The sequence below is a fragment of the Charadrius vociferus genome, unplaced genomic scaffold (genome assembly GCF_000708025.1).
Source record: "Charadrius vociferus isolate BGI_N301 unplaced genomic scaffold, ASM70802v2 scaffold74, whole genome shotgun sequence".
NCBI lineage: Eukaryota > Metazoa > Chordata > Aves > Charadriiformes > Charadriidae > Charadrius > Charadrius vociferus.
Genome location: NW_009647849.1, coordinates 939,169 through 963,930, shown reverse-complemented (window position 1 = coordinate 963,930; position 24,762 = coordinate 939,169). Strand labels below are relative to the sequence as shown.

The following is a 24,762-nucleotide window of genomic DNA, read 5'->3' as shown; positions in this document are numbered from 1 at the left end:
CCTCAGTTAAGCCATCTAGTTCCTCTTTCATGTATGGCAATGCCTTCTTGAGCATAAGCTGGATTTTTTTTTGTCTTAGAGCACATGTTCCTTTTTCCTGTTTAACATCCTTGTCAGCAACATGGACAGTGGGATTGAGTGCACCCTCAGCAAGTTTGCTGATGACATCAAGCTGTGTGGAGCAGTTGACACGTGGGAGGGGAGGGATGCCATCCAGAGGGACGTTGGCAGGCTGGAGAGGTGGGCCTGTGCAAACCTCATGAGGTTCAACAAGGCCAAGTGCAAGGTCCTGCACGTGGGCCGGGGCAATCCCAAGCACAGACACAGGCCGGGCAGAGAATGGATTCAGGACAGCCCTGAGGAGAAGGACTTGGGGGTGTTGGTTGATGAGAAGCGATGCGTGCTCACAGCCCAGAAAGCCAACCGTATCCTGGGCTGCATCAAAAGAAGGGTGGCCAGCAGGGCGAGGGAGGGGATTCTGCCCCCCTACTCCGCTCTGCTGAGGCTCCACCTGGAGTACTGCATCCGCCTCTGGGGCCCCCAACATAAGAAAGACACGGATCTGTTGGAGCGGGTCTAGAGGAGGCTCAGAGGGCTGGAGCACCTTTCCTGTGAAGACAGGCTGAGAGAGCTGGGTTGTTCAGCCTGGAGAAGAGAAGGCTCCAGGCAGACCTTTTAGCAGCCTCCCAGTACTTAAAGGGGGCCTACAGGAAAGGTGGGGAGGGATTCTTTATCAGGGAGTGTAGAGAAAGGATGAAGGCTAACGGTTTTAAATAGTGGGTAGATTTAGATTAGATATTATAGGGTGGTGAGACACTGGCCCAGGTTTCCCAGAGAGGTGGTCTATGCCCCGTCCCTGGAAACATTCCAGGTCAGGTTGGACGGGCTCTGAGCAACCTGATGTAGTTGAAGATGTCCCTGCTCATTGCAGGAGAAGTTGGACTAGATGACCTTTAAAGGTCCCTTCCAACCCAAACCATTCTATGATTCCTCAGTCACGAAGGACTTCAGTGACTGTAGTGCTTCATACAGCTTTTCAGATAACGGTTCTATGTGTAGCAACAAGAAGTAAATTGACATTTAATACTTACAGGCTGACCAAAATCTAACTGAACACACAGCATTAATTTGTTGTTTCTTTTTTAAGTTGCGCTGAACAGCAAGACTGACTGTCTGAAGCTGCAGAGGTTGCTAATGATGTCCCTCTTGGTGACAGAGTTAGGTTCTAGACTGGGACACCAAAACAAGATCACAAGGTGCTTGCTAGTCATCTGTGCTTATCTCTCTGCAAGTAAATCCAATAAAACCTTTTATGAATCTGTCAGGACTCCCCAAGATGTAATAGTGATCTGCTATTTATCAGCAGTGGTTGAGAGGTAATACGTGCCTGTGTGGAGAGATAAGAATTAAAGTATAAAAAACCTCTAGGTAAAGGATGTTCTGAGCTGCTTCCTTCTGAAATTTTTTTAAAAGTATTTATTTACCAGATGGTTTTTGGGAAATTGTAGGACAACATACCCCCTTAAACCTGTATCTAATCTGCCTAATAGAGTTGGAAGGGCCCGTGAGCCAAATGCAAGAGGGGATTCTATCGATGCGTTTTCTAGCAAACATCCCGGAATAGCAAATGGAACAATCTGTTTTTCAGTGCTGGGAAGGTCTGGTTTTGTCTGGGGAGGTGCGGAGAGGTGTAGTTTGGTATGGGCACAGCCTGCTGCTCAGTTCAAATGGATTCTTTGGGCTTTCTCCATCTCATTTCTTTAGCAGCCGCCAGTTTTTTTTCCTTTTGCAGACAGGCACATTCATGAGCCTGGAGGACATGTACTTTCCTGTCACTTTGATCTCGACACACAGCAAGAGTGATGAAGCAGGTGCCCTTCTCTTAAGAGCCAGCTCTGTTACTTCTTACAGGAATGTATTTGAGGGTGGATTCATAAAGCTGCAAACCCCAGCGCTGGTCATGGCAATGAAACAAGTTACTGTCTGTTTGCCGTCTTGGCATGGCTTTTTGACTGTGTCTGCCATAGCTATATAATAGTTACTAAACCATTTAGTTCTTCCTGGTGTTAGTTTTATGGCTATGAACCCACGTACCAGTTCAGCATCTTTCTACAAGCAGACCTACTCATTCAGAAACAGTCGGGCTTTACGGATTCTCTCTTCTTTTACTGGGGCCAGTTTGAGGATGCACCAGCAGAAGGAGCAGGGAGTGTGAGGGAGGACGGGGCCGCTCGGCCTCAAGTGAAGAGGATGGGAGAGACATCCTGGGTGGGTGGGAGAGGGTAAGTTATTGGTAGTAGAAGCCTTGAATTTGTGTTACGAGAGAAGATGCAAAGATCTCTGCGTTCTTCATGTGTCACACCACCAGCAACAGAATTACATATGTTTACAAGCAATACCAGAGTTAATGGTTAAGCTTCCTACGCAATGGTACCTATTTCTAATAAACTTCTGTAAGATTTAATTTGGAGATTTCTCACACATTACATACATTCTCAAAGGTGCTCTCAGCAGTAGCCACAGCTACAGCTCTCGGTGACAAGCTGAAAGCTGTAGCCTAACAGCAATTCTTCCCATGACAGCAGGTGCAACACAGATTTAGTTGTCTGTGTCCCAAATAATCACTTGTATTATCTTCTTAATAATTTTAACAGATTCTTTGCAGGATGACATGCAGTTAAAACAATCTGGATATTTCCTTGTTTTGAACTGAAATATTCAAAGCGGAATTTATAATTGATTTGTTAACGCAGTAGCCTAATGCTCCATTGCTCAGACAGGATAATCAGGGCTATTGTCATTCAACTAGAATGAGGAGTTCAGAGGCATGATAAGCTTTTCTAATAAAATTAGAGCAGTCTGACTTCTTGAGCAGTAGGGAAGATGAGGTTTCCAACTGCGTTTCTGCAAGGGAATATAAAAGATGATGTTAATATCTGGCTTTGGAATTTCATACATTAGAAATCAGGCTTAAAATGAAATTTTCTGAGCTACTTTGGTGAAGATTTTTTTTTTTTTTACATCAGATATGTCGGTTTACCTGTAATCAAGTACGTTATCCCAGAGAACGTCAATGAGTATAAATTAAGGGCCTTTGTTGCGTTAAACCTGAAGCATCTGTAATACCTTGATGTTTCTGTGTAAAAATGACAGATTGCTGCATGTTTTTCCAACTAAAAGTTTGTCAAAGTAAGGAAAATGTGAAGGAAAAAAAAGCTGGTCATGAGAGAAAGTGAAAAGTGCAGAATCTCCTTTTTTAATATGAGACAGCAATTTATCAAATGTGGGTTTTATATGGTGACGCACAGCTGAGATATGTAAATCTATGAAAAGGAAAGATTTCTAAACAGATGTCTTGGAAAATAACTAATGGGTTGTGGCAGGTTAGAGATTTGGGTGCTTATTAGTCCATGAGTTTCTAGTGTATGGCTGTCTGTGTAGATGGCCTTTTCCTCCTGGGAGGGTTGTTAATGATCATGCATGAACATCTGCAGTATGTAGGGTGGAACATGCATCTTCATGCGTGCAAGTAAATGTGAGTGTATACATGAAAGCCTAGATAATATGGAGGCCAGTACGTCTCAAAAGAAATTTGACAGCGTCTTGCGCAGAGAGTTTAAATAGCATTGTAGGGAATAACGGTGATGAACGCCATCCAACTGCGACAGCTGTCAAGGAGCACTGTCAAGCCATTGGCAAAATTCTGCTGGAGTCCCAGGGCTTGTCCCTGCTGGGTCTGCCATGACATGCACTCATTGCACGCACCAGCAATAAAAACCTTCTCTGAGCAGAGCACTGCTGTGCTAGTAAGGTTACCCTGCACCATCCGGCCATATCTGCTGAGGGACAAAAAGCCCTGGCTGATATTTTGTTACTACATTATAATGCACTGAAATTGCAATTGCTAAATGAGCTTTCTTTGGGAAATGGGTAAATACGTGGTTTTTTGCTTGTCTCTTTCTTATGTCAGCTGCCAAAGATTGAGGAACTGCAGGGAAGAAAAGCATAAACATTTCTAAGTTGATTTTACAATGAGGAAAAATCCCATCAGTTAAAAAGCACAGTTGGGGGGGAAAAGCTCTGTTATTGTGCTAGGAATAGTCAGTCTGATACTCAGGGAGGGTAGAAATTGCTATGAGACCAGAAGTGTAGCACCAGCTACTGTAAATGGACACAGCTGCATGGGGAGCTTCCCTCTGTGGTTCCCAGCGCCAGGAGCCGTTTCTGAAATGCGTGTTGGGTAGTCAGTGCTCAGTGAGAGCCACCTGAGTCGAGCAGAGCGGGGTGACAGTGAGCAGCACGCTTCAGGCAAGAGAAACTGGAGACGCTTCTATACCACAGCGAAATGGTGACTGACAGAAACAACGGCTTGTGGGCTGCATGGGCAGACAGTGATTTCTGCTCCTCATTGAGGAAGAGGAGAGGTTCACACGTTGTACTGTAGAGAAACCAAATATACGTGGGAAACTTAGAAAGGCAAGTGAGCAAACATTTAATAATGTCAGACCCACAATACTTGGTAGAAACAATGATGTCTCAATCGGGCCCTATCCACTCATCAGGCAAAAGATCTATTCGTGTTCATTTCTCTTTTTTGTGTTCAATTTTTACCTTTCAGTACAAAAATATGTTTTTCTATTGCCTGACATCAAATCTGTTCCAGAGAATAATATTTTGTAAAAGGAGGGGTTTGTCCTACTTTGAAAGAAGTTCTATTATAAACAGTTACAGAAACAGTTAAGCATCAGAATAAGGTTATTCTCTAGGTTACTCTTTACGGTAGTCTATTGAAATCAGATAGAAAGAACTGTTTTTCTTTCTTTGTTCTTTTTAATTAGGTTACAGCCATCCCTCTCTGATAAAGCTTCTACAGCAGCCACAGAACTTGGTAAGTGAATGAAAACATTAAGTACTTGAAAGAGTCTTCTCCCTCCTTGTGGCAGTCTTACTTATTTTTTCTTGAACTGATAATGAACAGTTAATGGCTCAGTTTAAGGTATGGTAGGATCTGCTTTCTTTATTTCTCACTAGATGAAAAGACCTTGGTAGTGTTTAAGAAGACACCAAAACCTCTGTGAAGCTTTACAAGAAGTAAACGTTTGGGTGATGCAACCACTTGATATGTTTGCAGACAGTTGGAAATCATAGTTCAAGCACAATGTTTCCAATTAATCATTTTAACAGTGTTCTTGAGTGAAGATTTTTGAGCCTGAAAGCAAGCACAAGTCCTTGAGAGCAAATACAGTGTTTTGAATATGAAAGTGGTGCCATAGATGTCGAATGCTGTGGGTGGTTTTGGGGTTGTTTTTCGGGAGGCTGGTGGGGGGGAGGGGAGCTGGTTCCCATCTCTTAAGTGCCAAGTTGACTAAACCACTGACACGTCCATGAAAAATTAAAATCAGTCTACTAGAGCAACAGGACTATTTCAAAACAGAGTAGCTGCTGTTTAACTGAAATATCTTCCTGTTTTCCCTAACAGTGTACTGATAGTGATTGGGAAAATATGGATTAAATTAAGGAAATCGTTGAAATAAGTTGCATTCTATTTCAAGCCCTTTTTTTTTTTTTTTTTTTTTTTTTCCCACTGCTTTCACAGAAGTTTTGGATTCCATAATGATTTTTGTGTATTTTTTTAAATTGTAACTTTGGCACAATAGCTTACGTATATAGTATGTGGATAAACTGAGCTCACTGGCTTTTGCCTGCATATCAGTAGATCCCTGTTGGTTGTAGTGACTTTAGTGACTGAGCCCTTGGTTCTGCAAACTGGGAACGGGTCTCCACGCTGCCTGCAAGGGCATAGCTCGTGTGGGCCAGTTCCCTCCAATACCTGCATTTCCCTTACTTACCTGCATTTCCCTTCCCTCTGCTTACGCCAGCAGAGTGTAAATCCTGAGGCAGCATGTCAAAGTAGTGCAGACATTTGAGTTCCCTGAGCTGATTTGCTTTATGGAGTTCTCATTTCTTCAGGATGAGAAATGCTGCCTTCCCCAAAACTAGAATATGTCAAGTTTTTAAAAGAACACCAGAGCTAGAAATGCTGGAGTTATCAAGAGCAGATCTGGATACCACAGAAGCGCTATTTCTAAATATTTATACTTACTTGTAAAAATTATTTCTGAGGCGATAACAATGCCTTCATCATAATGCAGCAGTAGGCAAAGTCAGATTGGAAAAAAAACAAACCCAAACCCAAGAATAAAACACCAGAAAACCCCTATTGTCTGGTGGCAGTTGCCGGTTTGCCCAGTGGAAAAGGGGAGTTAACAGGCTGCCAGCTGGAAGCCTGCAGTAAAAGGAACTGCCTCCAGAGTCCAAAATGAGTGGGGCAAGCAGGACCCATGTCTCCCACCTCTGAGCACCATAGATGCTCTTGGTACCCTGCTCTGATTTCTGCACCCTGCGCTAACTGAGCCGTGAGGGTGGCACTAAGGCTGTTCGCCTGCGCCTGACCGCGCAGGTAGGATTTGTGGCCAGCATTCTCCTGGGCACAGCCTAGGCAGGCTGGCAGCTCCCCAGCGAAGCTTTGCAGTGCCCAGAGAGCTGTGAAGAGCCAGGACTTGCGCAAGCCTCGCTGCAGACGGGAGAGTGCTGGGGTCTGACTGTAGACAAAGTGCCAGTTTTATTGTAAAAGTACTTTTTCTGAGTAATACACACTGAGGTAGGGCCCGTGTTTAATGTTAACGATGAGATCAGTGTTTTCTTGCAGGGACTTTTGGTTTGGTTGTAATGCTCCGTGTGCCCTCTTTATAGCCAGCTATAAAGAACAGAATACGCATCTGAGACCATAGCAGCTTGATGCCGATGCTCTCTTTCTCTCAGTACTGAGCATGTCGTTAACAACAAAAGAAAAATACACTTTTCTCCTTAATGGCATATATTGTCAATTGACTGTGACATCAAATTCACAAGAAATTTATGTCCGTGTACCTCTAACTTTATATGAAAGTTTACTTCTAAACTGAGATAAAAAGTCAAGTATGATTTCTTATATGAACTAAACAAAAACTTTGTGTTAATCTTGTCAGTAACGTTCTAGCTTAGTTTTTTTTTAAGCTTGAGTGTGTTGAAACAAACATTATTTTGGAAGTAACGCACTTGTACAAGCTACAAAGTCCTAGCTCATACTCTGTTGTATCTTGTGTGATAATTGGTTTTCCCCAAGAATTCTGATGGTGTGTTCTTACAGGTACAGTGTGACAACTCACACCTCTTCTGTGGTCCTCACATCTGCATAAATGAGTCCCTCTATTGCGGAAAAAGACTGAAGGTTTCTGATAAACGTGCAAGCTCGGTGTGCACTGAAAATATGACAGTTTTGGGGGAGGCAGTCTGTCCCCTCTGGAGACCAATAAATACTTAAGTCATCAAAGCTCAGCCTTTAATTTCAACGATGACACGATACAACAACAACAAAAGCAATAAACAAACAAACAAAAAGGGGCAAATAATGCTGCTCTGAGGCTGGCAAATTTATTGAGCTTGTCCTTTTCTGGGCAAATTCAATTTGAAATAAAAAGTAGCACATTGTGAATCGAATAAGATTACCTACAAAGGCTATGAGCAATGATGAATCAATTTTAATCCATGACACATAATTTTCATTAATTGCATAAACATGACAAATTCATCTCCATTAGGGGACTGGGGAGACTGAGGCGGTTTTCCAGAGCTGCTCTTTCGAAGGCCTTGTGAGGGCAGCAGGCTCAGCTTTCCCACCAGCTGCTGTTCACTGGCACCAAAATTACTGTTCTCAAAGATGTGAATCCTGGTGTGGCCAGTTCATAGGACCAGTGGGACAATTCAAGTTGGAAGGGGCCTCAGGTGGTCTTTTGCCCAACCTCCTACTCGAAGAGGGTCGGCTGTGAGATCTAACCAGGTTGCTCAGAGCTTTATCTGGGGTCTTGAAGACCTTCAAGGAGGGAGACTGCATAACCTCTTTGGGAGACCTGTCCCACTGCTTCACTGTTCTCTTGGTGAAAAAGCTTTTCCTTATACCCAAATTAGTACCTCTGGTGTTTTGATTTATCCCCGCTGCTTCTCTGAAGAGCCTGGAGCCTGGCTCCATCTTCTCAGGAACTTCCACATAGGTACGGGAAGGCTGCGTTCCTCTAGTCACTTGTGTGGTTACCAGTGCTCTTCAGCAGCACAGACTCAGTTCTGCTGATAGACGGGGAAAGGGAATGGTTGGGGAAAAGAATTCTGGGAAGCCGGCAGGACTTCAGCTGGGTAGCTTCCCTGTCGGCTGTGGAAATCCACTGTCAGGAGAGGTCGCACGGAGACTATTTCAGCATGAGTGGCTCCTGGTCCGTGTCAGACCTCAGTCAGGAAATGGAAAGGAGAAAACTGGGAAGCTGGAAACCTGCTGTTGTAATGCACAATCACGAACGTACCTATAATTAAGGCTGAGGCACTGAGAAGGGCGACTGTGCAAACTGAGGGCACCGGAACAGGAAATATTTACCTGCAAAGCAGCAAGCTTCAGGAAGACAGTACACGGTTGAAGAGGAGTTTCACCAACGTGTCTGGATAGATCATGGTCAATGTTCTTGAGCTTGATTAAACACATGTTGCTGAGCAGTGAGGTGTAACATGTAGGGTCGCTTCTCACCGATCTCCTGACTGCACTGCCCCATTACTGTACGGGCCAGAGGAGTCTGGGAGGGAGACAGCATGCCTGTGTGCACAAGGTTTTGTCAGGAATCTATTTTATTGGAGTGTTGTCTTGCTGATCCTTGCGTGTGTGTTATCTTTCTCAGATGTAGCCCCTGTCCTTTAGGTGTGCCTTTGCCTTCTTCCTCCAGATCCCATTGTAATGGTATCTGGAGGATGTTTATAACCACAGCGTTCTGAAATGGTCTTTCTTGAAGCTTGGTAAGGAAGAAAGCACTGTTATCCAAATTGAATTTAGATTTAGCTACTCAAACTGAAGGCAAGTAATTAAGATTTTAAAGTGTATTTTGTGTGTTTAAGGAAAATTGAGATTGAGCAACTAAAATGGCAATATTGAAGAGAAAATGTCAATATTGGCATGCCCCTTTTCTAAGGTGTCCTGCAAGAACAAAGTATTAAGGATTAGACAGAAAAACATAGTCTAAAACATGAATATTATTCCCTGGTTTTAAAGCTCCTTGTGCCATGACTACAAATTTCTGACTTGTATTTGTAATTAGAATAAAATGTAACTGCCTTGATATGAACATGATATTTTTCATGTAATTGTAAAACCTAACAATTTCTCTTCCTTTGTCTTTGTAGAGCACTTTTATCAACAGACCTGCCCTAGGGATTTTACCTCCAGAGAACTTTGCAGAAAGACTGAAAGAATCTTTGTTATCAGTAAGTTTGAGATAGCAGTGATGAGTGACCATGTTCTGTGTTTAGGGAGAGGGGCACATCGAGGGATATTATGGATTTTAATAGGGAACAGCACAGATTGGCTGTTTGTCCACCTGCCTTCCCACTGCAAGTAATGAGATCGAACCTTTGTGCCTGACTTGACAGCTGAATGTGAGAGGGTGACGTGTCTGCTCTGCACAGATACTGCCTCTTTCATTCTGGATTCAAGAATTGATGAGAAAACACATTTTCACAAACTTCTGTTCACTGTGTTTTCATAAGAGATAGTAGAATAAGTGGCTTCTGTTTGTCTTCATTTACATTTGAAGATCCTTGGGCCTGAAACTGAGTCAGGCCGTCTCAGCTGCAGTTGAAATTGGCTTTTCTCATCGTAGGCACAGTTGGTCTCCCGTTATGCTTAAGCTCCTGATGTTAAGGGCTGATCAGTGTTATCATCACTTTGCACTGTATTGGTGCTTAATATTTTGGAGTAATTTCCTCTCTTCATTGACAGGTGGCTCCTAAGGGCCTGCCACAGGTGATCACCATGTCTTGCGGATCCTGCTCTAACGAAAACGCCTTTAAGGCAATATTTATGTGGTACAGAGTAAGTAAAATGTTAAGATTTTTTTTTGTAGGTTTAGATGAAGAAATGAGTATTTATTCATCATCAGAACTGTTGCTGTAAAACAAAGTAAGGCTTGGAGGTTGTCTTGTTCATGATGTTATTTATATTCAACTGAGTATAAAATCTGTATTTAAAAGTCTTTGTCTAAGCTTTCACTTTATATTGACAACTTTAGAAATGATGAAAAAAAGGACATAAAGAAAATACAGATTGCAGTCACTGTGTAAGAGCCACAGTCGGTGTCTCCATTGGCTGTAGCTTGGAATATCAGCATTACTAATCTGTGTTTCAGCCAAAAATGCATTGGTTGCAACTAAAGGAAAACTCTCTGTTGGATTTATTGGTGGTGGTTTTGGTTGTTTTTATTTTTGGGTTTTTTTTCAGAACAAGGAGAGGGGTCATAATAATGTCACAAAAGAGGAACTGGAATCTTGCATGATTAACCAGGTAACATTTGTTCGTTACAACACCTACAGAGGTACCATTGGCTTGGGTTTATAAGGGAAGCTTGAGAGGAAAAATTGGCTTTACTCTCTCTGAAGTGGAATCTTGGTTTGGTAAAATTAGGAAATGGTGAAACACAAACTGCTCCCAACAAATATCAAGACCTGCTGTTTGTATTCTGCATCCTTCCCAGTTGTGAATCTTGGGAAGATCTCCCTTTTTTAATGACACATTATTTGCTAAAGAGGGGCCCATGTGATGGATGGGTCTGTGGAGATCATTAATACATGCAAAAGTTTACAAATGATAACAGATGTTCTGATTTTTTTTATTGGAAGTGATATTATGGCTTACAACTGATCAAGGGGTTGGTTAAAATTTGACTGACTAAATGTTAACAACAGGCAGGATGAGGAAGTTGAGATGCAGCTGATAAACCTCTGAAGCCATATTCACCTTCAACCGAGGTGGTCTCGCTCTTGCCAGTCTCAAATCTTAACATGCAACAATAGCAGAAAACAGAGGATTTAATCTGTTCTTTGAGATAAACACGTTAGAACTGAATAACCTGCTGGTCCCGGCCTCATCTTTGGCGCTTCTGTAGTGATGAGCATTCAGTTCATTCACATGGGATTAGGGAACTCATTTGGCTTCAAAAATGAGGAGGGTTCTCTTAGGGGATTTCCGTTTTGTTTGTCTTCGTAATTATTTTTTAAGTTCCATGATGTTGCTTACAGCATGGTCAGACAGATGGCTGTGCCAGTACAAATAAGAGGATGGCACATCATGACCTGAAGGAATAAGAATTTTATAAGATGACCCAAGACTTGTAAAACTAGTGATCACTTTTTGTCCAAGTTTAGCTGTCTAAACATTAGTGTTCCTCTTTGAGTTAATTGTCTGAGTTCTCTTTACAGTTGGGGGAGGGGATGGATTTGAGAGGGCAACTCCATCGCCCTTTTGGGGGGAGATACCCCAACCTCCAGTTACAGACATTGGAGCCTTGGCCCTGTTGCTGAGTATTGGGGTACAAAACTAAAGGTGTAAACGGAGTGTGTAAGTGGTGACAATGCTCTCACTTGCAGGATAAGAGAGGCATAAAGAAAGAGAATTTGTATTTTTAGACGGCGCAGGGGATCAGCCCAATCCTTTTATTAAATTCCAGATAGTATACAGTTTGCGTGTCTTTTGTCATGGTTCCTTCTCATTCTTGGTACAGCAAGTCACCATGACTGCACGGGGTGTCTGGCGCGGGGCAGCCCCGGCCTCTCCTGGCAGAGCCCCCGATGCCGCAGCTGGGCACGGCCACCCCGGACACATGTGCTCGTAGTTTATACAAAAAGGGGCAGGTTGTAATGAGTATTGAGCCTTTGTGTGAGCTCATGTGTGAAGCGATATTACGATACAGTGTAAATTGCCACCTATCCATTAGTATTAATGATGTATTTTAGGAGGTCAGGCATTTTTTAGGGGAGGACAAATGTATGTGTTGAAATGGGTAAATACAACAATTTGGGCTGGTTGAAGTGCTGCCTGCCAGCAGCACCACACGCTGACTGCCGCCTCTCTGCTCTGCTTGCAGCCCCCCGGCTGCCCCGACTACGCCATGCTCTCCTTCATGGGCGGCTTCCACGGAAGGACCCTGGGTAAGCAAAGCCCTGCCGGCAACACCTCCCTTCCTTCGCCTCCTCGCAGCCGCTGCAGTAACCTCTCATCTCACTGGCGTTTCTGAAAAGTTGTTTTTTTCCTTAGGCAAACAGTACCAGTCGAGAAGCTGTAGGTTTATTGAAGGTTTGCTTTGGAAGCCCCACCGGTACTGAAACAGAATACTTGAGTGACAGCAGAAATTAATTTTATAACTATTGAAAATTTATTTTCAGACGGTCCCTTATTTTCATTGTGAATCCAAGGTTTCCTGTCTATGCTAGTAAAAATCTAACTCCTGGGGTAAAATTGCCACAATATACAGCAAGATGTCACTCACTGTTACCATTTTATATTGGCTCAATCCATGTTCTAAATGTGTTACCCAAGAGTGCTGTAATTCTGAGCTTTGTGACCAGTTGTCCTTGGACAGGTGAAACCCATCTCATCTGAGCAACCTGTTCAGGTTGACAGAGGTTCTCCTTTTCTTCTGGAGCAGCACATGTGGAGACTGGGGCTTAAAATCTAGAGCAATACACTTGAGCTTGACTAAATCCAGTTACTCAGTACTTCAGAAAAAAAAAAAAAGTAAAAATATAGAGCAATTGAGAGAATTCTACAGTCCTGGTGTCAGGCAATTTTTCATCTCTTGGTAGCTTTTCTCCTGTATTGTTCCCAGTTAGGTATTATTTTAATTTTTGCTTTGCTGGGTTTAGGTTGCTTAGCTGCGACTCACTCTAAAGCAATTCACAAATTGGACATTCCATCGCTGGACTGGCCTATTGCTCCATTTCCAAGGCTAAAGTATCCTCTGGAAGACTTTGTGAAAGAAAATCAACAGGAAGAAGCCCGTTGTTTAGAGGAGGTAAAAAATTCACTGGCAGCTTTCTGTTGTTTTTGTTTTGAAATAATGAATAGTGTTAGTAGGATTAGCTGCTTTTCACTAAAAGAACGTTTTCAGGGTTTGGAACAGCATGTGATTAAAACAGCATTCACCGTTGTTTACAGTCCGAAGTTTGTCCCTGCCTTTCAGACGAACAGCCGGCTTATGTGCATTGCAGAGGTCTGCATGAGTCATACCAAAGTGAAATTTCACATGCAGGAGAAGTTTGTTGTATCACAGTGATCCTGTCTGCTGGATCTTGCGAAGGGACATGGACTAAGAGGACCGCAATGTGTCTAATGCTCTGCAAAGAGAACCTGTGACAATATTTCAGGTTTTTCAGCTTTTGGGTGGTAGCCTTCTGGCATAAAGCTCTGATCCTTCCCTTTGTGCCTTCCCTAGCCTGGGAGAAGGGAAGGGTGGGCAGAGCAGAGCCTGCGGGAAGCAAACTGTCTCCCGGTACCAGAACCATTGGGATTCCTTGTTGGGCTCCCTGGGATCCGGGATCTGTCCCTTGAGAGGCGGTGGTGGGCAGCGAGGCGCTGTGCCCTGTGGCTGGAACGGGAATGGTGCACAGTCTGGAGCACCACAACAGAGGAGGGGGCTGCGGTGTGCAGAAGGGAGCGCAGCAGAGCGCTGGGTGGCTGCAGAGCTGGATCAAAGAGACTTCTTATTTGAACCTGCCTAACTTCAGAGGAAACAGAAAGCATAGAAAATGGCGTCCCTGTGTTTGCTCCGCAATAGCTTGGGGGGTGTGGGGGGAATTATGATGCAAAAAGTCAATCCACAGACTTGAAGCCATTATTTAAAAACAAACAAAAAAACCCCAAACAAAAAACAACAACAACAAAAAAACACAAAAGAAAAAGCCGAACACATTCTTTGAAAGTCTGCAGATTGGCTTACTGGCAGCCTTCGGAAACCATCGCTTTACACAGCCTACACGGGTTGTGGGCCCTGAAAGCTGTAAGTGGTATTTCAAATGTAGTACAAACGACACTCCTAATTGCAGCAACTAGCACTACAAGGTTAATTAAAACTTCTCTATAAGCCCCTTATCAGCAATAGGATTTCTGCACTATTTAATCTGATTAATTTTAAAGTATCTGAAGTGAGTGACTAGAAAAAGCAAATTTACCCGATTAGCTTCTTTAATACCTTAGCTGAGTTTTGTTGATGACAGCAAGCTACAGTGGTTTCCACCATACTTCCAGCTGAAATTTGCGAGAGCTTTCGTACCCTTGTAGGTAAATGTGCAACTAGTTACAATGTGGTTAGGATATGATTTAAACTTAAGCGCTATTCCTTACACTTCCCGACAGCTTCACAGCCAGGAATGTCTATGGAACGTTGAGGTTCTGTTACTGAGATTTAGTCTTTCTGGGAGGAAAAGTACAAATGTCCTGAAAGCAGAGCGTAGCATAAGTGTTTGGTTTACAGGTGGAAGACCTGATTGTAAAGTACAGGAAAAAGAAGAAGATTGTGGCTGGAATCATTGTAGAACCGATACAGTCAGAGGGTGGGGACAATCACGCTTCAGATGACTTCTTCAGAAAGCTACGAGATATTGCCAGAAAGGTAATCATAATGCCAGAAAGGTAATGGCACATTTCACTGGTCATTCAGGGGTAGCTAAACATGCAAATACTTCTTGTTGTCTCCAGAGGCCACCCCTGCCCCAGCCACTGTGAGAGCTTCACCTGTCTCCTGAGCAGCACCTGGGGTCGTTCAGTGCCTGTACTCAGACACACGCAACCCCTTGGCAGCACAGGGTTTTCTCTTCCGTTTGATGCACACCCAGTGGTTTCCTCAGTCCAATAAATGTTCATCCAATGTCTAAGTGAGAGAGAAATTACTCTGATTCATTAACTATGGATTTCGTGGTATTGTTCTTTAAATGATAATGCCAATTTGTTGAGGGGGTTCAATCAATCAGAAGAGGCAGGTTTGGAAAAGGGTAATTTTTTGTTGACTACTTGTTTTTAATTGCAAAAAAAGCTGAAACACATATTGAGTCCAACCATCGTAAGTGCTGATGTTCCAATAAAACAATGAAAAGGATGTATATCTTGATACTTGGAACATGCAGTTACCTGTTTGGAAGTTATGACCCTCAATAAGACCTACTCCATGCTTTTTGCACCCTTAAAACACTTGTATGCTTACAGAGAAAAGCATTTGGAAAATTCTGTTCTGCCATGAGAAGCAGCAGCTTTTCCCATTGTTAACAGCTGCTCGTGCCAGGGGGATATAGTAAATAAGGTGAAATGAAAAGGTTTGTGTTGTGTAAAACAAGATGCTGCTAAAAGTACTTACCAGTTGGTTTATCATGATATAGCTTGATCTCCCTGTCCCAAAGTTTCAAAAAAATAGTCCTTCGCATAGAAAAAACCCACATTGCCATCTACAATAAGTAGCTCTCTCAGCAGACTGGTCTGAAAGGGCAGCTCTTCGGGAGCATTTTATGCCCCCAGACTGAACAGATCGTGCTGCTGCTATTGCTGTTGGGCCACACGTGCCTGACTCAGACTGGAGGCAGAGATTTTATATTTAAAAAAACCGAAACTCCTAAAAATTGCATTCTGCTTCTCTCAGAGGCTTTGAAAATGCCACCCAGGCTCCTCCCAGATGTTTTCAGATATCCTCTAGAAATGTTCAAGACTATATAAAAAAATGCATAGATTACATAAAAACCTGTACTTTGTGAATTTAGGTAGAAAATGTTTCTACTGCCTTTCTAAAAAAATAGCTGAATTTTTAACTGAAATCCAGTGCACAGTGTGTAGCATTAGTGTGGGGTTGAGGAGGGGAGATTGGGAGCGGTGAAGGGAGAGGAAGGAGGGATGTTGCATGTAACTGGTTTGCATTTGTCTGTTTACTAAGGAACGGATTTTTGTTTTGGAAATGCATTCCCTGTTCTTTACACCTGTCTTAAGGAACGGATTTTTGTTTTGGAAATGCGGACTCACATTCCCTGTTCTTTACACCTGTCTCCGCAGCACGGCTGTGCGTTCTTGGTGGATGAGGTGCAGACGGGAGGTGGCTGCACAGGAAAATTCTGGGCACATGAGCACTGGGGCCTGGATGACCCGGCTGATGTGGTAACATTCAGTAAGAAGATGATGACAGGAGGATTTTTCCACAAAGAGGAGTTCAGGCCAAATGCTGTAAGATTTTCAATGAAACTTGGACTTTGTGCTCGTTGGGGGGCCATTCACGAGTGACTGTAGTGTCCATGGAAGAGACAGGCTTTCCTTCAGTAATGCTGGCTTAGCTGGGTGGAGCTGCGATTTCATAGATACTTGCTTTGTGCTGACACAAAAGTTGTCATCACTTCTTCACTTTTATTCCAGTTGCTGTTGATCACAAAGGTCATAAAGGTGGTGGGAGTGGAGAACTGAGTTTTGCCTAATGAGCTAACCTTCAGTACAAAATCCAACCACAAACTGACACCTTTTTCCATGGGGCAACGTGGTATTTTCAGAGCTTGTACATCAGCATTAGGGGTTCTGTCAGCAAGAGTTCTTTGCATTAGTGACATTTGAGATGTAATAAATAAAAAAAAAAAAAGGGGGAAAACATAAAAGCTTGAATGTCAAACCCTATAGATGAAGCTGATTTCTGTGTCATCTATAGCCATGTTTCAGTGAGATGTCAGAGCAGCACAACAGAATGCATGAAATGTGTAGCATAAAGTAGCTGCCCTTTGTTTCTGTTCCGCAGGGCAGCTCTATTTCCTTGCAACTAAAAAAAAGGGGGTGGTGAGATTAGTGCATGCTTTTTCACACACCAGATGTTTGCATTATCCATTTGATGGCTTACTCTTCTTTATTATAGTGATTTGCCTGCTAACATGTTCCACAACTCTCTCCCCGCTTTTTCCCAAGCCCTATCGGATTTTTAACACCTGGCTTGGAGATCCATCTAAGAACCTTATGCTTGCTGAAGTCATTAAGGTTATTAAACAAGAAGACCTTCTAAACAATGCAACCCACGCTGGGAAAGCACTACTGACGGGGCTGCTGGATTTACAGGTAAACATCTGGAAGGATTATAGATCAGAAGTTTGCTGATCAGGTAGGATCTGACTTAATCCAGTCTAAACGCTTGGACTGCGGAACTCCAGCTGGGAACTAGACCAATAATCATAACTTGCTGGTTTAGGTACTTCAATGCAAGCCTGAATAACTCTATCCCATTTTGAATTGAAGTAAATGTTCTTTTACTGACTTAAGGATGCTGGTTTTATATAGCTTAATCCAAAATAAAGGGTGACCCCAAATATATCTGAAGGTATGAACTACAGCCAGTTAAATTATTTTGCTAGAAGTCCCCGTTATCACAAGCAGCTAGCATTTCATTGTCCCTGAAGTTCTTTTTAAAAGAAAGTGCCTTTATATTTTGTTACAATTCCACTGAGCTGTTGAAATAAGAAAATTGTAGCCTTCCCTCCCTTGACTAAGGGAAATTCCTTCACAGCTTCCCCTACGGAGCTCCACATGAGAAGGAGAATCAGCCTGGCATTTAGGGGCAGGCTTGCAGATGCTCTGAAATGGCACTTTGTGCACTGGTAGCGCAGGATAAGCCCAAATAGAGTCTCTGCTGTCTCCACAACTTGAAGGCGAAGGAGGCAGGAGAACACAAAAAATTATAATCTTCATAGTTTGGAGGGCCAGAGTACAACTAGTGCCAAAAAAGGTTACTTTGTAAAAGGTGAGGATTGTAGTTGCTGGTAAGTGGAAGCAGATCATACGAGCAAGCATCTTAGCGCAGTGTAAGAATGAGCTGGTTTCTAGCCCCATTCCAGATTATTTACGCTCAGGTTTTCCTGGGGTGCATTTTAGAGGCAAGGTGCTTTACGCGCACTTCAGGAGGCTCCAGGTAAGATTTTACTCGGCCCAGCTCAGGGGTGCAAATTCATCCTCACTGCCTGCTCGGCCTTTGAGGAGAGAATCTGCCTGCTGTGGGGCTCTGCGGTTGTCAGAAAGGGCTGAACAGGACGGCAGGCTCTGTGAGAAACCGGCCTCTGCAGCAGCTCCGCTCCGCCAGAGCGGAGGAGGCAGCGGGGTTTCCGTGTGGCAGAACGCCTGGCAGAGCAGAGCAGAGCTTGCCGCCAGGTGCCCTCTGTGGCAGCAGCTGCTGTGTGCACAGCCTCACCTCTCTTTGCAGGCTCGTTACCCCCATCTTATCAGCAGAGTGAGAGGAAGAGGTACGTTCTGCTCGTTTGACACTCCAAATGATGCAACTAGAAACAAGTTAATTACAATAGCCAGAAACAAAGGTAAGAATTAGCTTCAAATGACAAACAGTAGCGCATGTAATGCATTAAATTTTCCTTTTTCGTATGGTATGTGTATACCACAGCATCAGAGAACAGAACTGAAACTATGAACAAAGCTGTATTTAGACTCTCCTGGAAATACTTGTATTTTCAGACATCAGACCCCTGTTGCATGGTTTGCATGTTTACCCTTTTCTATAGGTCTAATGTTACTGGAAGAGATCTATGTAGGGCATCGGGTTTTGTGACATCACTTTCCTGTTCCTCTGCAGTGACCTTAGGTGCACGTAGGCATGGCTTACTTCTAGAGACAGACCGGGAAAATTAGAAGAAAGTTAATGTAACTGTCACTCAGGAAAACACAGGGAGAAAAACTATGAATTTTGTGGAATACCTAATAATGAAATACAACAAGTTGTCTAAAAGGGGCACAGATCTACAACCACAGCCCTCTTGTACCACAGAACTCTGGCCCAGCCGCAGACAAGCCCAAGCACCAGGAGGGGAACCTGGTGCTCTGCAGCCTAACGTTCTCTTTGAATTTAACTGTGGGCGCCCAGTGTTTGTGCTGTCAAGTTTTTGCTGTTACTCCCATCTCTTGAAAGAAGCAGGCTTGATGCATCTAAACTATTGTGAAACCAAAATTTTAGACCGTGAAAGACATGGGTATGGTATTTTTTGTTCTTGGAACCTAAGCCAGCAGGGAGGGAAGCCAAAGCTCTGCTTAGAGGCAAGGTGAGCTCAGCTCAACGGTGCGGATTTTCATTGCCCAAACATTCTGAAGAATTAATTGATTTAGGGGTTAAAAAAAACCCCATCCATTTAAAGTACTGCAGGAAGGAGTTTGCCAGCTTTTTTTTGCCAGATATTTTAACTTTCTGTAATTTAAAATGAAGTGGTTTAAAAACAAAATTGCAAAGAAACCTACTGTGTCTTGTTCTGGGATTGAGGTCCTTAACCAGTGGAGTGTTGCAGCTTTGAAGGCTCAGATGCTGTTTTGAGCTCTTCGCTGGATGGAGTCTTCCACTGATGCTGGGATTAGTCCCAGCGTTCCAAGTGTTTTCCAGACCAGCTACAGGCACCCGCAGTGTTCTTCTGTGTTGCCCCAAAGCTTGAGGCCCCTTTGCAGCACTGAGTACGTGCTGATCATTGTGTGGTTAGCAGGGATTTGGGGCGCTTCCACTGGCCCTGCACAGTGAGGCAAGCCTCATTCGGAGACCTGCCTTTTCTGGACATTTGGCAAAGATACAGAAATGACTAGAAGACCTATTCTGTTCTTGTTTTAGGTGTCATGCTGGGAGGCTGCGGCGACAGATCGATTCGTTTTCGTCCAACGCTGATCTTCAAGGATCATCATGCGCACCTCTTTCTGAACATTTTCAGTGACATCTTAGCAAACTTCAAGTAAAAAGCAGTTCCCTCGCACCAAACAGCTGATTATGAAATTAGTTTGCATTAATTCATGTCTTCTTTACTCACAAGATAAGTGTAAAGTCATAAACTGAGGTTTGTTCTGTCTGTAATCCTGCCCAAGGCAAGCTGCTCCATGCAAACTCAACCCAGGCAGAGCATTGGTACTGGTCACCAGCAGGTACTCACAGCTGTCCCACACTGTGCATTTGTAGAAGCTGTGGCCCTCTGTCTTCTGGCTTGGGTCATGTTCATTGCAGAGCCCTCTCTATGCTCATGGCCCTGACTCTTTGATTGTCTAAATACGACCTGGTAGAGTCCACTTTCACAGGTAAACCCAGTAGATTTGCTCTTGCGCCCAGAAGCAGCAGCAAGTGCGGCACAACGCTTAGCGCCATGTGCCTGCCATACAGACAGTGCCATTCCCTCGTGGCAGCTGGAATAAAATAGGTGTTTCAAGGAAAGCTCTGCTTTCCAGCACTGCCAAGCACAGTATTTTACAGAACAATTTCCAGCTTTTATCCCCTGAATACAGTCGTCTGCCACTGGATCAGGATGCCATCAGCTCCTCTGTGCCCACCCTTCAGCCTGCACATACTGCTTCAGAGGCACTCATGCACTCAGCCACACGTGCAGCGCTGTAAGTGGAACTGAAGGACGTGTACTTTTTTCCTCATCCTGGATTTTAAAATTTCTCTTACAATCAGACTTGTACAGAGAAAACCATACCCTAAACTATGTAAACTGACAAAGCTTAGAGAATCGTGAAGCACATTATTTCCACCTCTGCCAGCTGTCTAGAATGATTTTGAGACTATTTTACCGTTTGCCCATAATACAAAGAAGCCATTAAATTTATCTATTACAAAAGTTCTACATGAATACTTGAGGTATTTGGTAAAATTACAGCAGAATTGCTTGACTTTAGCCATTGCCTGACATCAGAGCCACTACAGTGAAGGCCTAATTGCACATTTATAATGCAAAGTAATTCTATTTTTGTTCTAGTAGTGAATTCTAAGTCATTGATAACTTCAGAGAGCTTCTAGAAAGCTCAGGATCAAGAAGTGTCAACAGGTCACTGATGTGTTTCTCTTCAGAGAATTGTTTTGGGCACCTCTTTGCTGTTTGCTCAAGGCTGACCCGAACTAGGTCTGGTGCCTTTTTTTTTTTTTCTTGGCTACCAAGCACCTGGATTTTGCTTACGAGTTTAACTTTCGGTTCTGCACCAAAAAACAGGGACCACAGTGGACTTTACAGTTGCCATATTAGGATTTGACCACAATTTTTAAGTATATAATGAAAGAGCAGTTAAAAGATTGACATATTTAATACAGCTACCAAAATGTGAAAGGTTTCTTACCTGCTTTGAGAAGTGTTAATCACGGTTTTTCCCATTTTAATTTCTGAGTGCTGGTATCGGGAAACTGAAACACACTCACTTCTGCTCACTTAAAAATAATGGGATTTCTGTAAACCTCTCTGCAGAAACCAGAACTCTGGTACCAGCTGGTCAGAACCCGAGCAGGTTTTTGAGCGGAGTTTGTAGAAATCTGGGGGAAGGACTGGTGAACTGGTGTTCAGCAAACCCTCACTGTCATCGCTGTCCTTGTAAGCGTATTATCAGCAAGAGGCAAGTCAGACCAAGAACTGTATTTGACAGCATTTTGGAATTAGTTTGTTCAACATATCAGTGCAGTAGTTTTAGTAAATGTCTCTAGCAAGTCTTGTACTTTTACAGAAGCAAAGGTCCAGTAATTTGAAGTCTTACCACATCTTCTCTTTTATTATGAATACTCTAGGTGTTTTTATAATTTTTACTGACACTCAGTAACTGTATAATGGTGTACAACATGTTGATGAAATCATGTTAGAGAATACATAGGAAGCACTGCAGCTGAAGCATATAAAATTAATATTGTTTACAGCATACTGTGGACAGTGCCAAATAAATGTTTAAACAAATACTGAACTACACTTCATGGTGTAACTAGTAACTGGACACAGACTCATAAAAAATTACATCTCGTGTAATCAGTATTCTTAAATAAAATATTTATAATTGAACTTCTCTGGGGCTTTTTATTTTACACCTGTACACACCTAAACTGAATCATTAGTGTGTATTAAATATATTCTTGTGAAGATAAGCCTCCACAAAACATGCTGTATGCATACAGTCCGCTGTATTTTGATGCCAGGGTTTTTAAGCCAAGGAACATTTCTCTATTCCTCTTGACGCTTCTGTACCACACACTATCGGCCAAAATTTAAAATAATAGAGCCCTCATTAGGAAAAGTTCAACATGAATAAATCGTAAGTCAGGGTTAGCCCGTGCACTTAAAGGGCAGTTTTACTTACCTGCATCTGCTGATGCAGCAAGAGACAGATTTCAGTACGCGTGAGGAAGAAAGAGGGCAAAGAACACTCCAAATTTCTCTATTCACAAGGGTCAGCTTATTTGCCATTGTTTCGAGTGAAATAACAGCCAGAAGAGCAATGTAAGGAGTTAACTTGCTTCTGATAATTCAAAAAAAGTTCTGTGTTGTTACAAGTGCTCAGATTTGATTCTTTCTCAGGTTTAAACCCTGCTCCTCATTCCTACTAAGGTTTTGGGTTTGGAAAAGGAGGAATCGTACTAACTCCACAGAATAAACCCACTGGCCTTCACAGACACAGGTACTGAGGTGATCAACCCTCCAAGTTCAACAGAATACAAAGTACACATATTTTTAGCCTTAATTCAGTATAGCTTGTAGGTGCCTTACCTTTTTTCTTTTCATTTTAAACAAGCCCAGACTGGGAGAGTAGGGAGTGGAAACGGTATTTGGCAACAGAGCTTTGATGACAGGCCCTAATCAGTAAACTCATTAAGGGTTGCAGATGACTTGTTTCCAAGGCTATACACTCTTCACAGAAGACCGCTTCACTCACATAGTCTAAGATAATTTTTGGTAATGTTTACTGAAGTTTTTGCAACTCAAGTGTTACAGCATTGATTAAATGCCATTCATACATACAAAACAAACACAAACATGAATATAGGCAAAGAAGGACAAGTAGTTCCAAGTTTTCAGCTGTCACTGGGATCCAAACCGAACAAAGGATCCCAGGCTGTCCCTGTAGTTCCCAGCACCGTAGCTTATATTTTCCCTTTATTCCAACAGCAAAGCAATTTCTATGAGAGGCTCCAGAAATGCTGTTCCAGTCTTTAACTTACCCTTACAGCTGAACCACATGTCTTGCAGCGCATCCCCGTTGTTTTGACCAGTTACATTCACATCCTGGAAAACCTTGCCAAGAGACCCCACGCCCCTTACACAGCATCGTGTACTGCTCTTTCCAGTTACTTCCATTTCATTAATGCATGAGCACATATCTCTGACATCCAGCATTGTTTATCGCATATATGTTTCAGACAAGTTTTAATTTCAAGAGGCTTCCCAGTTAACCTCAAATCCACTAAAAGAAACAATGAATTTAAAGTGAGGCTCCTCTGGCAGAGTTACTGCATTTCACTTCAAGAGTTCTTTCTGTTTCAAAACAATCTTTGAGGCCAGCTGAAGCAGGCAAGGCCGGCAGCAGTGACTCGGCCTCCTACTGCACCTTCCAAGCAGGACAGCGTAGACTTACAACTGCTGGTGACGGTGCACCATGCACATCACTGTATCCAACACAGAAGAGATGCTGCGCACACCTTAAACAAGCTGCAGAGACATTTAACCCCGTGGATTGTACCATTTCTCCTTTCTACACTTACCAGCAGGCTTTGCACAGGAAAATGACAGAAGTATGTCAGTTTGATAAACTAATTAAACTTCACCAAAGAATAAGCACAATGAACACACAACAAGGAAAACCACTGAAAATTAGCTGCTGTATCACTGGAGTTCTCCAAATATTTGAGTAAACCTCTGCCTGTCTACAATCTGGCCAAACTTAATCGTAAAATATAAAATATCTGTACTATTATACCGTTTGAACTGGAGAAGTAGCTCCCCCTTGCTATCTCCAACTTCATCCAGTGTCATCACTGTCTCTATGGGACAGTAAATGTCGTTCCGTCTTCCCCAGAACGTCAAGTGGGCCACTTTGACAGTACGGCCAGTTTCATTTAAGTAGATTAATCCAATAATTCGTCTGAAAAAGTAGCTCATACCATACAACATTGCACCAGCGAAAAGCGCAATGCCAGTTGTATACAAGAGGAGATGCTGAGAAACCTGGTCTTGCAGATAGAGGTGGCAGATGGGAGGCAGCACCACCACGGTGGTGGCTGTCTGTAACAGCTTCAGTCTGGACAGTACCCTGCAGTACTTAATCCCCGGAAACCTATAGACCAGTTTGAACTCTTCTGTTTTCTCATCCACAGCCTTTTGTCGGACCACAGCAGCATTGGCCGAATGGCAAAGACAGACAGATGGCTTTCGCTGTCTCCCAAGATAATTAAGAGCACCAGCTCGCCAGTTTTGTGACTGCAAACAGGGTGGGCGAGCATCTTCCTTTTCCCATGACCTTGTCCAGAGCTTGTTTTGTAGACATCTCCCAAAAGATGGTGGTATGCAGACTTCAGTCTTAATTCTGCAGAGCCTGGCCTGTAAGGAAATATTCCCACAGGTCATTGTTTGAGTCTTCTTTATAATCAAATTACATTTAGCTCAGCATGTGTTCCTCAGGCACCTGAGGACAGTTAGCATAAACCTCCCTGCCCCAGTTCATTCGAACCTGATACTTAAAGCTGCTGTTACGTTAGGAAACTGGTATTCATGCTCACATCCCTCCCGGCAGGTGAAGAGGGAAAATACTTTTGATAACATCTCTAATACCAAAGTTAGCTTACTGAACGTAACCTTTTTAAACAACATCCAAATGAAAACACCAGCACTAGAGCTTGCTTCTAAGCAAAGAGGGTAAGAGAACCTGGGGTGCTAGCCAGCCAAATCAGCGAAACGTTAAATACCCACTTAAATAACAATTTCAGGGAAACCAAAAAAGGCAGACTAAGCACGACAAACGGGAGGAGAGCAGGAGTAACCGGACGTCAGGCACGTGCAGGACAACAGAACATAAAAGGCAGAAAGGTACCGCGTGTGCAGCCCCGTGCTGCGGCAGGCCACGGCGCTCCGTTCAGC

The 24,762-nt window shown here is 43.1% G+C and overlaps 2 protein-coding genes across 2 annotated transcripts in view; one reads left to right on the top strand and one right to left on the bottom strand.

Annotated features, from left to right (window-relative positions):
- The window catches only part of ABAT (4-aminobutyrate aminotransferase), a 34,397-nt gene extending 14,468 nt beyond the window's left edge, over nucleotides 1–19,929 (top strand). Inside the window, exons 5-15 of the mRNA XM_009882900.1 lie at nucleotides 4,839–4,888; nucleotides 9,259–9,339; nucleotides 9,854–9,946; nucleotides 10,352–10,414; nucleotides 11,994–12,057; nucleotides 12,772–12,920; nucleotides 14,379–14,516; nucleotides 15,938–16,105; nucleotides 16,826–16,972; nucleotides 18,108–18,219; nucleotides 19,506–19,929. Coding sequence (XP_009881202.1) covers nucleotides 4,839–4,888; nucleotides 9,259–9,339; nucleotides 9,854–9,946; nucleotides 10,352–10,414; nucleotides 11,994–12,057; nucleotides 12,772–12,920; nucleotides 14,379–14,516; nucleotides 15,938–16,105; nucleotides 16,826–16,972; nucleotides 18,108–18,219; nucleotides 19,506–19,627 — 1,187 coding nt within the window. The 3' untranslated portion in view covers nucleotides 19,628–19,929. The remainder of the gene's footprint in view (nucleotides 1–4,838; nucleotides 4,889–9,258; nucleotides 9,340–9,853; nucleotides 9,947–10,351; nucleotides 10,415–11,993; nucleotides 12,058–12,771; nucleotides 12,921–14,378; nucleotides 14,517–15,937; nucleotides 16,106–16,825; nucleotides 16,973–18,107; nucleotides 18,220–19,505) is intronic.
- A 3,582-nt stretch (nucleotides 19,930–23,511) lies between these two features.
- TMEM186 (transmembrane protein 186) lies at nucleotides 23,512–24,252 on the bottom strand. Its single transcript, XM_009882906.1, has one exon. It carries the CDS (start codon nucleotides 24,250–24,252, stop codon nucleotides 23,512–23,514), a length of 741 nt encoding a protein of 246 aa, XP_009881208.1.
- Nucleotides 24,253–24,762: the final 510 nt, after the last annotated feature.

Coding starts and splice junctions, on each gene's coding strand:
- TMEM186 (XM_009882906.1), bottom strand. CDS start 24,252: ATGACCTGTGGGAATATTTCCTTACAGGCCAGGCTCTGCAGAATTAAG.